The 16,692-nt window shown below is 42.9% G+C and overlaps 1 protein-coding gene across 1 annotated transcript; it reads left to right on the top strand.

The window, feature by feature from the left end:
• Nucleotides 1-13,414: 13,414 nt before the first annotated feature.
• Nucleotides 13,415-15,248, top strand: LOC122010285 (patatin-like protein 2). The gene is made up of 6 exons (XM_042566764.1): nucleotides 13,415-13,611; nucleotides 13,676-13,857; nucleotides 13,954-14,143; nucleotides 14,224-14,385; nucleotides 14,480-14,782; nucleotides 14,886-15,248. The coding sequence occupies exons 1-6, from the start codon at nucleotides 13,462-13,464 to the stop codon at nucleotides 15,135-15,137; spliced, it is 1,239 nt and encodes a 412-aa protein (XP_042422698.1). The 5' UTR covers nucleotides 13,415-13,461; the 3' UTR covers nucleotides 15,138-15,248.
• The last annotated feature ends 1,444 nt before the right edge of the window (nucleotides 15,249-16,692 follow it).

Below are 16,692 nucleotides of genomic sequence, written 5' to 3'. Positions count from 1 at the left end.
GATTCACTCCAGAGCTCTCGCCAACTCCTCCACAGCGCTCTCAAAGATCAGGTCGCCAGTTCTTGAAGGATCTTGGAAGCTTTCCAAGTCAAGAGGCGGATCAAAGGCAAGAAGAGAAGCTAGGGTTAGGGTTTTCTGTACTCATTGTAAGCTTTGCGCTTGTATTTTGTTTCCCTTTCCTTTCTTCTTGTACTAAGAGTCTTGTAGGGCTTCTCCGCCCTCGGTAGTTACCGAAAAGGAGTGTTTTCATAGTGGAGGGTGCGTGCGTGGTGTGGATCCTTGGACTAGTCACCTCTTGTGAGGTGGATACCAAGTAAACCAACCGTGTTAGCGTTGTTGTATTTGTTTCTGTATTTTCCGCTGCATATTCTTGAAGAAACAAGCAACGCCAAGCAACGCCGAGCACCGAGAGAACGCGACGAGCTATTCACCCCCCCTAGCTACTTTTGGTCCTAACAAGTGGTATCAGAGCGAGGCCGCTCTTCACCGGAATCATCGCCGGAAGGGTCAAGCATAACAAGAAAAGCTAGAGGGTGAAGAAGTTGGAGCAAATTCTTCAAGTTCAAGATTTTATCAAGCTCAACTTCAAGATGCAATTCCAAGATGGACTTGGATTTGACACAAGGGTGGCTCCACCATACACATCGGCAAGCTTCGATTCTTGGAGATCAAGAATTGAAAATTTCTTGATGATGGAGATAGAGCAATGGTTTGCTCTAATGGAAGGTTTCAAGGCTCCAAGAAATTCAAAGGGCAAAGTTCTAAAGAAAAGCAAATGGAGCCCGGAGCAAGTCCAAAGGTGCGAGGCAAATGACAATGTGACCAAGCTTTTGGTCAATTTATTGCCAAGCACCATTCTTTGCAAAATTGGAGAATTTGAAGATGCAAAGGAACTTTGGAGCAAATTGGCTAAGCTTCATGAAGAGATCCCCTCCACTGTACAAGATAATGAAGAATCCAGAGAGGGTGACTCTTTGGAGCAAGACCAAGAGGAGGACTCCGAGGTTGAGAGATACTCAACCTCCGAAGAAGAGGAAATCCAAGAAGCTTCATCCTCAAGGGAATGCACCGAAGGGAACAAGGAGGGAGCATACTCCTTGTTTCACATTCAAGATGATGAAGCCTCCACCTCTAGGATTGAGGGGGGCAATCCTTGGTGACACCGGAGCAAGAAGAAGAAGAAGCTTCTACATCCGGGTCAAGAGAAGAAGAGGAGGAAGAAGCTTCTACCTCCACAAGTCAAGAAAAATCAAATGGAGGAGAATCAAGGTCCGATCAAGAGGAAGCTTCTACCTCCGGATCCAAAGAAAAAGATGCCACCCCTACAAGCAAAGGTATAAATATTTCAATTAATAATAAAAATCATATTATATGCTTTGAGTGTAGGGAACATGGGCACTACAAGAGCAAGTGCCCTAAATTGGCCAAGAAGAAGGGCCAAGTGGCACAAAAGGGCAAGGCGAAGCCCGAGGAGACCATTCCCGGAACAAAGAAGAGCAAGGAGCATATCATATGCTTCTCTTGCAATCAAAAGGGGCATTACCGGAGTCAATGCCTCAAGGGGAAGAAGATGGTCAAGGCTCAAGGAGGCATTAGTCAAGGGGGAGCCTCCAAGGTAAAGAAGAAGGTAACATTCATTGAGCCTACTCCTTTACATTATGGTAAAAAGCATGATAGTTCTAATTTTTATCATTTTAATGCGATTTACCATAAGAATAGGAAGCATGAGGGCTTTAAGGAAAAGCATGTAGCCCTACATGCCAAAACTACTACACCTAAGGCTAGGAATGTAGGTAAAAGTCTAGGCAAGAACTCTAAGGATTGTAGCTACAAGCCTAGAAACAAAAATGCTCATGAACTTAATGGAAAACCAAAAACTAAGGACTTAGTGATGGAAAATCAAGTCTTGAGGTCAAGACTTGATAAAATGGAAAAGACCCTAAAAAGGATGGAAAATATCCTATTAGGGCAAAATGAGCATAACCTAGGTTTAGGGTACAAAAGTCATCCAATGGCCATAGAGGTTTGGGATACAAACCAAAGGCTAAGAAGGATGTGCCCTCTTACCATAGAGTTCCATATAGTTATGGAACAAACCCTAGGTCTAGTGGTCAAGCCAAGAATACTAGGGAAGTCATCCCTAAGAGTATTTTTGCAATAAATGTGACTAAGACTTCTAAGAAGTCTAAGAAAGTCACAAACAAGGTCACAAGGGAGGTTATCCCTAGAGTTGACCTAGAAAATGTGACCAAGGCTTCTAAGAGGCCCAACAAGGTCACTAGGAAGGTATCTAGGAAGTTATCCTAGTGAGTACCTAGAGCATCCAAGGAGCACCAATAGGTGTTGGGTTCCTAGGAGCATCTTCTCTACCCATAGATGGGTTAGAGTGTCAACTCCGATTAGAAGGGTGGTTAACCCAACTTTGAGGAAATTGACACTCAAGGAGCATTTTCAAGGTTTTTGTTAACCTTTGAAAATGAAATGGAATTATTGATTACTCCTTGAAAGAGTAAAATGTGCCTAATGGTGGAAGAATTGTTTTTAATTTTAAATGGCACATATTGAAAAATTAATAAGAACTATCAAGTTGGGTTTTTGGTATGTTCTTAGGCAATTTAAGGCAATCCGGGCCCTAAATTTAAAAGTGATTACTCTTGAGGATGGAATATGCCAACATTTGAGGATAAGCTTAATTTCAATTGGCATAAACTAATCAAGAGAATTAGAAATGCCCATTTAGGTTTTGGCACTCTCTTGAAGCACTTTGGGCAATCTAGGGTTTAAGTTTTAGGATTAGCTAAGATTAACGATACTTAGATAGTTAATCTAGGTATATTTTATTTATGCTAAACCATGCCATGATTGTTTGCTCATAATATGCCATGACATCATATTTTATCTTATTTGGATTTTGCATTCATGACTTATCATGAAAAATACAAAAATACCATGTCATGCCATACATACATCATGTAGTTATAGAAATCTTTCTTTTGAAAGCTATTTTATTTTGATGTATGCCATAACATAATCATGCATTAAGTTTAATTCCTTGTAATTAAGGACGAATGACATTTAACGACACTTATTGACAAGTGACATCCTGGGTGGATGTCTAATATCTCTAAAATGCCTAGATAGATATGCATGATCCCTAGAATAGGGCAAAACCAAATTTTACATCTCACAAAGACCTCTAAGGTGACTTGTATGTGTTTTAGTGCATATTATATACAAGTGAGATGTTAGGATGATGAACAAAGCTCAAGATGTTGATTTAGTGCATTCCTTTGAGTTTTAAATTCATCAAAACACATAGTTATGTGTTTTCCCATCATTGGGAAAGCTAATGTACAAGTCATGTGCATTATGCCCAAGGAACATGATGGGATATTGGTTTTGAAAATGTTTTAAAATGTTTTGGAAAACCTTGGTGAAGGCTATCTTTTGATAGTAATCACCATTGAATAGTTAGACACAAACTTGAAGAAAAACACTAAAGTTTTGCAAGCTTTCAAGTTTGTGTCAATCTTTGAAAATATGATGTATTTTCATAGAAAGCTATTTTTCCATGATTAAGTATGCCTAAATAATGTCTACACGAAATTTCATAATTTTTGGATTTTGTAGAATTTTCTAGGGTTTCAAGTTGACTGAAATGGAATTTCAGCAACTATCGAGCTCCGATCGATCCATGTATCGATTGGGTTCCATGAATCGATCCATGGATCGATTCAAACGGCAATTCCCGCAGAAGCTCATTGGATCGATCAGCCGATCGATCAGGAGTCTGAATCGATCCGTGGATCGATTCGTAAAGGTTCAATCGATTGGAACCCAACTCCAATCGATCCAAGTTGCTTTTGGCTGGGAAGGCTGATTTCAGCATCTTTGAACCTCTTTGAGTCTAGGTAACCATTCCAAACCCTTAAATACATTTGTATACATACAAAGGGTGTTTTCATGTTGAAAACAAGGATGGATTGGTTAACGAAGACTAAGTAGAAGTTTCGGTTGAGGTTGTTTCAAATTTTGAATATTTGAACCTCAAAACTTCTAAATTTGGGTTTCCTAAAGGTTTAGGGATTCCAAGTCATTGTTGGTGCAATGACAGAAGTTACCACCATGTCTTTAGGGAGGGACTCTTTAAAGACATGAAAATTATTTTCATGAACCTTGGAAGGTGGTTAACCTTCTGTTGTGAACTTGCTCAATGTTGAGCATTTAAACTTGAAATGGGAAAAATGGGGAGTGGATATCCTCATTATTTCAAGTGGACACTCAAGTGGTTGAAAATGCTCAAGGTTGGGTATTTGTCAACATTGAGGGAGAGGTTAAGGATAAATGAAGGGTATGAGACCTTCATTATCGTGTTGATCACAACGAGTGATGTTGTGAACAACGATGAGCAACTCTTCAGGGGGAGAGTCTTCAACAAATGGATTTGTTGAAGTGTGCCCAGAATTGGAGCATGGGTTGATGTGTGTCCAACGATGGGTTGATGTGTGCCAATAGGGGGAGAATGTATGGTTAAGCTTAGTCCTTCATTACCTATGGGAAGCTCATAGGGGGAGAATGAAAGGACTCATGAAAGGGAGTAAGTTAGGCTTTCATTACCTAGAGGGAGTTTGCCCTCTTAGGGGGAGAATAAAGAGCTTAATTTATGCTTTCATTATCTAGTGGCATGAAGAAGGAGGCTATGGGATTAGCCTAACTTACATATGAGATTGTAAGTGTTATTGTGGTATTGTCAAACATCAAAAAGGGGGAGATTGTTGGTGCAATATCCCTCAGGTCAAGGTTGACCTGGGTAACCAAGCTGAGTCTTGGTTTAGGTTTAGATGTTTGACAATAAGATATTGATTGAAGAAGAGTCAAGTAGGTCAAGGTTGACTGGATACTTGACTGGGAAGTCCTAACTGGGGTGTTAGGCAAAATGAAAGTCCTGGTGAGTGAAGCCAGGCAGAAGAAAAGTCCTGGTGAGTGAAGCCAGGCAGAAGGAAGTCCTAGTGAGTGAAGCTAGGCAGATGGAAATCCTGGTGAGTGAAGCCAGGTGAAAGTCCTAGTGAGTGAAGCTAGGCAGATGGAAATCCTGGTGAGTGAAGCCAGGTGAAAGTCCTAGTGAGTGAAGCTAGGCAGAGTGAAAACCCTAGTGAGTGAAGCTAGGTGAAAGTCCTAGTGAGTGAAGCTAGGCAGATGGAAAACCCTAGTGAGTGAAGCTAGGTGAAAGCCCTGGTGAGTGAAGCCAGGCAAGGGAAAATCCAGATGGATCAAGGATGATCGGACATCTGGTGCTGGGAAGTCCAAGTAGGTCAAAGGATTGACTGGATACTTGGCATGAAAGAAAAGTCCAAGTAGGTCAAAGGGATTGACCGGATACTTGGCACAGAGAAAAGTCCAAGTGGGTCAAAGGGATTGACCGGACACTTGTAAGGGAGTCCTAGCAGGTCAAGGAGTGACTAGATGCTAGGCATGACATACCAACAGTCGAGGTTGACCGAATGTTGGTTAGGGATGTTTGGGACTTGGTTTTGGACAAAAACCAAGTCTTGGATCGATCCGTGGATCGATTCAGATCCGGATCGATCGCGAGATCGATCCGATAGGAAGAGCTTGGATCGATCCGTGGATCGATCAGATGTCCCAATCGATCGGTGGATCGATTGGGGCCTGGTGGAATAGCCGGATCGATCCGTGGATCGATCCAGCGCTTATCGAAGCGCCGGATCGGTCCGTGGATCGATCCAAAGCCTCCCCGATCGATTGGGAACATTCGAATCGATCGGGATCCGACCGTTGGCGTCGTTTATAGCTGCAGGCGTTCGATGGCTGCAAGAAGAACTTCACCGATTCACTCCAGAGCTCTCGCCAACTCCTCCACAGCGCTCTCAAAGATCAGGTCGCCAGTTCTTGAAGGATCTTGGAAGCTTTCCAAGTCAAGAGGCGGATCAAAGGCAAGAAGAGAAGCTAGGGTTAGGGTTTTCTGTACTCATTGTAAGCTTTGCGCTTGTATTTTGTTTCCCTTTCCTTTCTTCTTGTACTAAGAGTCTTGTAGGGCTTCTCCGCCCTCGGTAGTTACCGAAAAGGAGTGTTTTCATAGTGGAGGGTGCGTGCGTGGTGTGGATCCTTGGACTAGTCACCTCTTATGAGGTGGATACCAAGTAAACCAACCGTGTTAGCGTTGTTACATTTGTTTCTGTATTTCCCGCTGCATATTCTTGAAGAAACAAGCAACGCCAAGCAACGCCGAGCACCGAGAGAACGCGACGAGCTATTCACCCCCCCTCTAGCTACTTTTGGTCCTAACACTAATCACCGGCCTGGGCCTCTCGGATCCTTATCCTGATCGACAACTGAGCAACCATGGTAACCAAAATACCCTGCTCTGTCCGTCCCTGCTTCTCAAGGCCCAACTCGGAGAAACCCTGAATCAAGTCCGTGACCACAACTCGATGGCAAGCTAAAGTCCCTCTGGACTTTCGGCTAAGCGCATCGACAACCATATTAGCTTTTCCTGGATGGTAGCTAATAGTACAGTCATAATCCTTCAAAACTCCATCCATCTCCTCTGTCGAAAATTAAGTTCCTTCTGACTGAAAAGGTATTTGAGACTCTTATGATCAGTGAGAATCTCAAATGTAATATCATAAAGGTGATGCTGCCAAATCTTCAAAGCAAATATAATGACGGTTAGCTCCAAATCATGTACTGAGTAGTTCTTCTCATGCTCCTTCAACTGACGAGAAACATAAGAGGCTACCTTGCCGTGTTGCATCAGGACAGTGCCCAAACCCTAAAGAGAAATGTTGGTGTAGAGTACGAATCCGTCCTCTCTAGAAGGTAAAACCAAAACTAGTGCCGACACTAATCTCCGCTTCAGTTCCTGGAAACTAGTCTCTCAAGCCTCAGACCCACATGAACTTCACACCTTTGCTAGTCAGGCATGTCAGCGACATAGTGATACGCGAGAAACCCTCGATGAAACGTCTGTAATATCCGGCCAATCCCAAGAAACTCTGGATCTCTTGAACTAATTTTGGTTGCTCCCAGCTGGTGATAACCTCGATCTTCTGAGACCATACCGTGGGAAACGGATCCGTCGGCCCACTGCGCATCCTCTCTGGTAACCGCGTGAATACGTCCTGTCTCTGGCGGCGGTGGAGGTGGCAGTGCTACCAAAGGCTGCTGCGCCTGTCTGAGCCTGCCACTGAGTCAGTGCTGGATATTGTGCCAGAGATGAATATGAGGGCTGCGATTGATACTGGACAGGTGGCACGACTGGTACTGAACCAGTGGCTGAGGCTGCGGCTGATACTGCACTAGGGGCTGAGGCTGTGACTGGTACTGAACCAGTGGCTGGGGCTGCAGCTGATACTGCACTAGTGGCTGAGGCTGCAACTGCCCCGTCTGATACTGAGGTCCCGGAACAGAGCTCTGCGATACTATAACGGCGCTGGAGTGCTCCTGTCTGTGCATGCCATATGCAGCTACTGTAGGGGGAGTTGTCTTCTACTGGCTATTCGAGGATTGGGCTCTCCGGCCTTCTCGTTGAGTCCCTGTCTAACTGGGTTGTCCTCCATGAACAGAAACCCTGGAAGTAATATGCTGAGCCTTCAACAAACAATCTCGGCTCAGGTGCCGAGGCAATTTGCAATAATGGCAAACTGACTGTCCCAGGGAGCAGGCTGAGGTGATGTGGTCTCTGGACCCACATCTGGTGCAGTGAATGTCGCTGGCGGGTTGTTTCCGGTTTTGTTGAGAAGACCGAAAATATCCTGATGAAGATCGCTCTGACTTCTGAGGTCGACTAGATGCCCCAGAAGTTCCCTGTCCTGGCCGACTGCGACCACTCTGCTACTGTCTGATGGCTTGTGACGACTGAATCTGTCCTGATGTCCGATCTGTCTGTTTCCGCTTCTTGTCCGGATATGCTCTCTGGTGAGCTGACTCAATCATAAGGGTTCTGTCCAATACCTCTATGTAAGATGAATTCCAAAAATCGGCAATCTTTACTTATATATGCCCATCCAGTCTCTGGACAAACTGAAGCATATGAGACCTGTCCTCAGCAACTAATTCTGGACAAAATCTGGCCAACCGATTGAATTCAGCATTATAATATGTCACTGTGCATTGTTCTGACGAAGACTTAAAAAATCCTGACGGCAGATCATCTGATATGACCGTGGAAAGTACCGGCTCTCAAAAGCCTCTCTAAATCTCGCCCAGGTAATGTTCTGCTCGCCAAGGATGGAGCGCTGTGTATCCCACCAAATATCAGCCTCGTCCCGTAAATGGAAAGCAGCCAACTCTGCTTTCTCCCAGTCGAAGCAAGCCATGTAGAAGAAGGTCCACTCCATAGTCTCTATCCAGGACTGGGCCACACTCGGATCAGTCTCTCCGCGGAATAGGGTGAATCGACTTTTCATCGACTCTGCCAAAGTTGGGATCCGAGCTCGTGCCACAACTATATCAATAAGGTGAGTAGGGACTGCTGCGAGAACTGGCGGAACCACTGGAGCTGGTACTACAGATGGTACCACTAGATAGGCCAGGGGAGGTATCCCCGGTGCTACTGCATAAGCTGGGGCAGGTGGCGCTGGTGGCACTGCAGGGCCAATATAGGTGGGTGCTACTGGAGGTACGATAGGTGTAACTAGTGCTGCTATTGCGTGTGTCGGGTAAGCAGCAGCAGGTACTACTGGAGGAGGTGCCGGATACACCGTAGGTATGGCTGGAGGAGGTGCCGGATATGCCGCAGGTGGCACCGCTGGTGGCACTGTGAATACTGTAGGAGTGGGTACGATCGCTGTAGGTACCTATGAAATCATCGGAGTCTGAAAGTCCGACGCGCCCGCAGTACCAAATTAAAATGAAACGACTTATCAAGTAGTTGTTACACATTATAGTAGCTGATCCGGATGTAATTGAGGACATGAGGGGAAATAAGGAGAGGTGGGAGGGCAATTGGGTCATTGGAGGCACTTAGGGCTTGAGTGCTTATGATAAGGACTGATCACGGAGAAAAAGGGAGGAGAAAAAAGGGGTTTTCTGCTCGTGCTTGGGGTCCGCCGCCAGGAGGAGCTCCTGCCTCCTTGACCACCAGCGCCGACACCGGACGCTGGCCGCTCCTCTACCCCCTTTCCTCCGGCCTGCATCCTAGCGCCGACACCAGGAGAAGAAAACAGGAAGGAGGAGCGTTCCTTTATCGCCGCCACCCGCAGCCAGCACTGCTTCCGGCCTCCTCGTCGGCTGGCGCCGCCAAGAGACCGGACCTCCGCCTCTCCTCCTCCTCTCGCCATAGCCACCGCTAGTAGGGAGGGGGAAGTTCTCCTCTTCCTCGTGCAGCCACATGGGGCGACTTGTGGCTCACCGGGTTTAGCAGCCACCACCGCTGCCTATAGCAGCGGTCGACGCCGCCTCCAGCGCTCGGCGATCTCCAGCGGCCGGAGCATCCGCCAGCAGCCACCTCAGCCTCCCATGGCCATCGTCGCCGCATCCAGAAGCCGTCACAGCCACCAACAGCCGCCTCTTCCCGCGTCTGGCGCTGTACAGCGGCCACTGCCGCTTCTCTAGCCGCTGCCACCTCTCTTGGCCGCCTTACAGCTGACTCCGACGGCCGTATAGTCGTCTTGTCCATCATTTGAGGCATAGATTGGATCCACTGCGGCATCTCCGACGACCGTCCGTGGTGTATTCGGTCATTGAGCCGTGGTGCTTGGTTCTTCGTAGCACTATGGGTGTTGTGAGCTGTTGCTATTGACTGGCCTCTGAGTCGTGACTGTATGTTATATTCCAGCCTGCGAGCCGATGTCATATGTCGGCCGTGTCGCCGTTGTATTTCGGTTGTATCTCACCTTTCGGAGCCACGCAGTGTTAGGCTCCATGTCACTACCTCCGGACCTCCTCTTTAGTCGCCGCAGATGCCTTCACTATTCCAGGTGACCGCGACTCGATCAGCTCCTCCATCCATCCGAGGGCGCCCCCCTGGGCCAGGGTAAGTTCTCGTACTCGGTATCTGTTCATTTTATTGCTATACTATTATGCGGTTACTTATATGTCTGTGGGATTCGCCTCGAGCACCGAGGTACCAGAGACCGGGGGAACCCGGTTGCTGGATACAGGTACAGTTGACCGGAGGAGGACTTCTGACGATCTGGTCAACGTAGAGGACAGATCATCAACCGGGTCATGGGGATGCGGTCAACCTTCCAGACACGTCATTCCGGCAGGTTCGTCTTCTCAGCTTCCCGACAGGATCAGTAGCTAATTAACATCGTGTAGCAGTAACAGCTAAATATCCAAGTATTTGCTACACGTTATAGGAGCTAAATGTCCAAGTGGCTACAACACGTTGTAGTAGCTAAATGTCCAAATAGCTGATACACGTTGTAGCAGACGTCGAACTTATACGTTGTAGTATAAATCCTTCTAATATATATTACGATTAGAGGGAATTATAATTTAAAATGAAATAATTTATCATTGGTTATGAAATGTCGGAAATGATATATATTTGGTAAAATTCCTTACAGATTATATATAGATTATATATAAGTAAAAAAATGCTAAACAAAGCACCGTCGTTATATTTTCGATGATAATTTGAGGAGCTTCTAGCAAGCTCGAGAATAGTCGGTAGGACAGAGCTGCGATGGAAGACGATGACAAAAAGAGCGAGAAAGAGAAAGAGGAAGATTTTAATTTGAAAAAAAAGTCGAGCAAGCCCTGCGCAGGTCGCCTACTCGCCTACCCTTCCGATGGCCAGGTGAAGTTACTACCTTCTTTCTCAATTTTCGTTTGACTTCGATTAAATCTAAATAATAGATCGAATTAAATTAATTTATTCCATTTATTTCGAAATTCATTTTTTATTTAAAATTTTGATTTCCATTTAAATAATTTTTTATAAAATATTTTTTTAAAAAATATGATTTAAAAAAATATTAAACGGATTGAGTTTATATTAAAAAATTAATATTTTTAAAATTTTAAACAATTCAATTTATTTAATTTTAATAATAAAGTTCGATCATTCAAATCAAACTGAATGCTCAGTCCTAGTTACAATTAGTTCTCTTGGGTATGATATGATTAGATCTTTCAGAGGGATAAAGTTCGACACTTAATTACACGATGTTATTAAAAAAAATTTTCAATAAGTAGTGAATTTGAGAATATTGGTTGTCAAAATGAATCTCCATATGTACTTCAACAATTTATCCTAGTAAATGGTTGAAAACCTTCGTTGGGTTCAATCAATCACTCCAGATTTAATATTACCTTACTTGACAATTGGCTATGAAGTAATAGAGAAATATAATAAACCCTAGTAAGTTGGACAGTACGACCACAAGATGTTCAAAGAGATAAATTTTAAGAGAGCTATTTTTCCCACCCCTTTGACACCCTCCCCTCTCTAGACCCATCATAAAATATAATGATATTTATTCTTCTACCATTTTCCTTATTCCTCATTCACGTTTTTTTATTCACGTTTTTTGTTTGTTTTAATTTTTTTAAGTTTTGTTGGCAGTGCCACCTTTTATTTTGTTTTGTTTTATTTTATTGATTTTTGTTTTTTAATTTTTTTTATAATTTTAATTCTTTTTAAATTTTTTTATTATATATTTATAATCTTTTATTTATTTTTTAGTCGTAGATTTTCGCACACACTCTCTTCCCAGTCCCATTATATTATTTACCTTTATACCATGTTTTTTATTTTTTAAAAGTATTTTCTCGACAAAAAAGTCATGTTTTTTTTTATATTTGTAATATGAGATTGGATCTTTTATCCTCAATTTTCTCTGTCCTCCTATCCCACTCGTCGCTTCGACTCACTACCGGCGGCCTCTGGTCGTCACCCCGACCATAACTATACCATAAAGGAAGGTGAACCCGGGGGGTCACTATCAGGGTGATCGACGTCGAAATTCAGCCGAATTTAAGTAGGGACTCAGATCGTCGATGAAGGAAAGTTTACTTAAACCCGACCGAATTTCGGGGTTGATCGCGTCGATGGCGACCGCATTCACCTTCCTCCTAGGATATAGTTTTGATCGAAGCGACAGCCGGAGGCCGCGCGGCGGTGCCGATGACGATGGACAAAGATAATAAATGGGACACGGGGATATGTGATATTGGGATAGTGGATTCAATATCTTATAATCTATGTTTTTTTTTAATAGTAGATTTTATAAGTTATTATTTATAAAAAAATTAAAAGTAAAATATGGATAAAAAATAAAAAAAAATTGATGAAAAAAAAATAAACAAAATTTATTTTAAAAAATAAAACTAAGGAAGTAAATAAAATTGAAAAAAATATAATTAAGAAAGTAAATAAAATTGGAAAAAAATAAAATAACTTGTTATTTTAAAGAAGAGGGGTAGAAAGGTCATTTAATAGGGGAGAGAGAGGGGGTGTGCTGTTAGAGGGGGTGGGAAAAACAATTTACAAATTTTAAATAAAAAATATCATTATTTTGATTAAAGTGATCAAAATCGGTTCATGATCAGTTTTACACAAATTTTAAATTTCAGAGAATATTATTGGGATTCAGTAATAAATGTTTGAAAAATAATCATATAATAATTTTAAACAACACTACCATATCATCATTTCCTAATTAAATTTTAAATATAAATAAATAACAATTAGAGCAATGAGTCTTTTACTTTATTATTTTGAAAATAAGTAATTATTTTGTAAGAGTTTTTTATATGGGAAATTGACCCATAATTTTCTCCTAAGTTAGTTGCATTGTCCGATTTTCTTTATATATATATTTTAATCGAGCAATGCGTCCAGATCTGCACGGTTTAAAGCTGCGAATTTTGATAATCCGTTGACGAACGAGCAGGGATCTTTTGTTCCCGGATCCTTGGATCAGATCCCTGGTTCATTTATTAGTTAGATGGATTGAATCTCATCTATTTATCAGATCTGACCTCGACGAACGCTCCGATCCAGTCAATGCACTGACTGCCATAGAAACACGTTTTACTTACAACTCAATTAAAATAGTTAATTGTCATCGAACCACCTATAATAAATAATACCTCTGGCCGGCCAGCTTTGGAAAGTGCTCGGCTTATCCATAATCCATATATATTTCTATCTTTATCAAAATCCATTTCTAGTCTATTAAAGAGAGCATTTCAATATCAACTATATTCGAGTCAGAAAATTGAAATCTACATGTCCTTGAGGAAGATCACATCATGACGTTCTAAGCGTACATCAATTAAATTATTGGCGGATTATTTGCACGTTTTCTTTGGTTTTCAACTCATTCAATGTACTTCGATTTCATATAGCTGCATGATTAAAACGTCAAGCCCCCACTTAAATTATTGGGCTCTTGCTGCTCCTCGTTCTATATATTTAACTAGATCTCTTTCTCTCGATCAATCAGTGAATTACCACAGCAGCTGATTTAGGTCCGCAAATACACCATGGCGAGCGATGGAACTGATCCGGCCATCTCCGACTCAAAGCCTCCGCCATCCCTCGGGAAGAGGATCACCGTCCTTTCCATCGACGGCGGCGGTGTTCGCGGGCTGATCCCCGCGACGATCATCGACTTCCTTGAATCAGAACTGCAGGTACGATATATATATATATATACCGAGAGATTCAAGTTAATTATATTAATTCTTGGTGTTGCAGAAACTCGACGGGCCTGATGCGAGAATAGCGGACTACTTCGACGTGATCTCCGGCACGAGCACCGGTGGCCTTGTCGCCACCATGCTCGCCGCTCCCGGAGAGAATAACAAACCACTGTTCGCCGCCAAGGACGTTGTTCAGTTCTATTTGGATCACAGTCCCAAGATTTTTCCACAGCAAAGGTTATAAGAATTATATATACATGACAAATTTTTGGATAATTAGGATGAAGGATCAAAATTAATTTAAGAATTTTACTATTTATTTATTTATTTCAGGTCTCCGTTCCTGAGTTCAGCACTGAACTTTGTGGGTGCTCTCGCTGGACCAAAATACAATGGCAAGTATCTTCGCTCAAAGATTCAGGAACTCTTAGGCAACACAAAATTAAGTCAAACTTTGACCAACATCGTCATCCCTACTTTTGACATCAAAATTTCTCAACCCATCATCTTCTCCACTTATGAGGTAATTAAACTAATTAATACTTCTTGGGAATGAAGATTATTTTATAGGCATATCGATGGTGATCAATGTTTTGTTCGCAGACGGAGAAGAACCCGTTGAAGAACGCTCTTCTGTCGGACATCTGCATCAGCACCTCCGCCGCCCCCACATACCTCCCGGGGCATTACTTTGAAACCCAAGACGATCAAGGAACGACGAAGAGGTTCAACCTCATCGACGGCGGCGTGGCGGCAAATAACCCAGTAAATTCACACACACGCACATCTAAATGGATATTCTGCTCGTAATTAATCTAGGAGCTAGCTAGTTCTTATATGTGACGTTGATCATGAACAGACGTTATCGGCCATGAGCCAAGTGACGAAGCAGATACTGAAATCGAACACGGATTTCAAGTCGTACGAACCGGTCGACTACAGTCGGTTTCTGGTGCTCTCGATCGGGACCGGAACACCTAAAAAGGCGGAAAATTATAGCGCACAGATGAGCGCTCGATGGGGCTTGCTCGGGTGGTTGTACAACGGAGGAAATACTCCCATCATCGACATTTTCTCCCAGGCGAGCTCAGAGATGGTGGATATCCATCTAGCACATGTTTTTGAGGCACATGACAGTGAAGACCGTTACCTTCGCATACAGGTAGGCATTTAACAAATTATAATTAATCATCATCATCATTAAAATCGTACCAAATTCATCGATTCTAATTGAAACAAGCATAAACAAACTGAATGATATATAGGACGATACTTTGACTGGCGATTCGACTTCCGTGGATAAGTCGACGGAGAAGAACTTGCAGAATTTGGTGGAGATCGGGAAGAAACTGCTGGAGAAGCCGGTGTCGAGGGTGAACCTGGAGACAGGACATTCGGAGCCGGTGGTGGATGGGAAGGGAGAGACCACATCGAACAGGGATCGACTCGTCTACTTCGCCAAGAAGTTGTCAAATGAGAAGAAGCGTCGGCAGGAGAATTTGGCTTCCGTTGCGTGAGAGTTGTGGATCCTGTTGATCTCTGAGAACCATCAAGTAATAATTAATGTTGTTGGGATTGTACCAGTTTATCAAACTTGTGAGCATTATTAATTTGTTTAAGCTGTTCAATGGAAGCGCGTGATTGTTCTGTAGGAAAACGCTGCAGTAGAATGCCTGTTGCTGCAAAGCTTAATGCCTGTTGCCTGCTTAATAAACTAGCAGCTTAATTAATTCATTTTTTCAAGGAAGCGAAGTCGTTTGCCTATTGTCCACAGGTATCTTATTGGATTTTTCTGATTTGATTTTGTTCCAGTTAAGAAGTTGAGAAGATGAATTGATGTTGACCGTATCTTCTTCATCTGTGGCGAGAACCCTCATCTATCATCCTCCGCCCTACTCCATGAAACCCTCCTCCAAAATTTTTTTACAGCAAACCCTAAACTCCCTCTCCTCCTTTGCCGATCCGCCCCTCCTGGTTGTGCCGCTTCCTCTGCCCCCAGACCAGGGCGATCTTCCCCTCCGCCCGCATCACCTCCTTTGAGAGATCGGCATCCGCATCGTCACCATGCATGAGGGAGGTCAGGGATATCGAGGGTGGGCCGACCCTCGACCGGACCGCCTCCTTCCCCGGGATCTTGTCGCCAGTGCTGGCGTCGCTCCTGTCCATCTCCCCCACTTTTTTCACGCCTCCGGGGTTTGATCCAGGAGTGATTAGCTTCTTCCACGAGTTGAGCCTAATTTTTGCCAACAACAACTTCATCAACAATAGCCCTGTTACCAATTTGCTCTCTACTCCTACCGTGCCTTCCCCCGGAGCCTTTTGGGATCTCATAAGCCAATTTCCAGATTTCTGACTAAAGATCAAGTTTCAATTTGTTCATTCTAAAAACAAGATCATGATCACGATCCGTTGCTACTCCGATCACCCGCTAACCTTCGAGTTTCTAGTTCACAAAGGTTTGAAATTTGTTCATTCTTTCTCATTTTCTTTATGCCCGTCTCTCAATATTGTGTTCTTTGTTCTAAAATTGTCAAAATCCTCATGAAATAAACAAATTTTCTAAAATTGTTTAAAATTCTAAACATTGTTTCCATATTTATGTTTAGTGTTCAAGTATTTATTTATTTTTACATGGGTATGCCCACACCTTATTTTACATAAGCTTCTACACATGAACTTGGAGCCAGAGTGTTGGTCTAAAAGAGTTGATTCTCCAATATAGGTATGGCGGGCTAGATGAAGCATCACAACTGGTCAACCATGTTTGCTTTATCCTTTTTTATGACACTTTAATTCTTTGTAAGATCAAAATCATATCCTAGAATCTTATTCTTTTTAGGAAAAATCATATTTATTGCTTGCTATCTTGTTTATAGCACATATGTAGCGAGAGTTTTATTACCTGGGTTTTCTAAACATGACATGAAGCTTCTGTTCCGGACTATCAGAAATAAAGTTGAGCAAGCTACTTATGTCTTGCCCACATATGCTGCAAGACAATTAATGAATAATTGAATGTCTTGACTTTATTATTTCATTAATTTTGCTCTTAAAATTCCTAGTGGAGTTGTT

The sequence above is a fragment of the Zingiber officinale genome, chromosome 8A (genome assembly GCF_018446385.1).
Source record: "Zingiber officinale cultivar Zhangliang chromosome 8A, Zo_v1.1, whole genome shotgun sequence".
NCBI classification, from domain to species: Eukaryota; Viridiplantae; Streptophyta; class Magnoliopsida; order Zingiberales; family Zingiberaceae; genus Zingiber; species Zingiber officinale.
The sequence above is the reverse complement of the archived record's forward strand: the minus strand, read 5'-3'. Positions and strand labels throughout refer to the sequence as shown.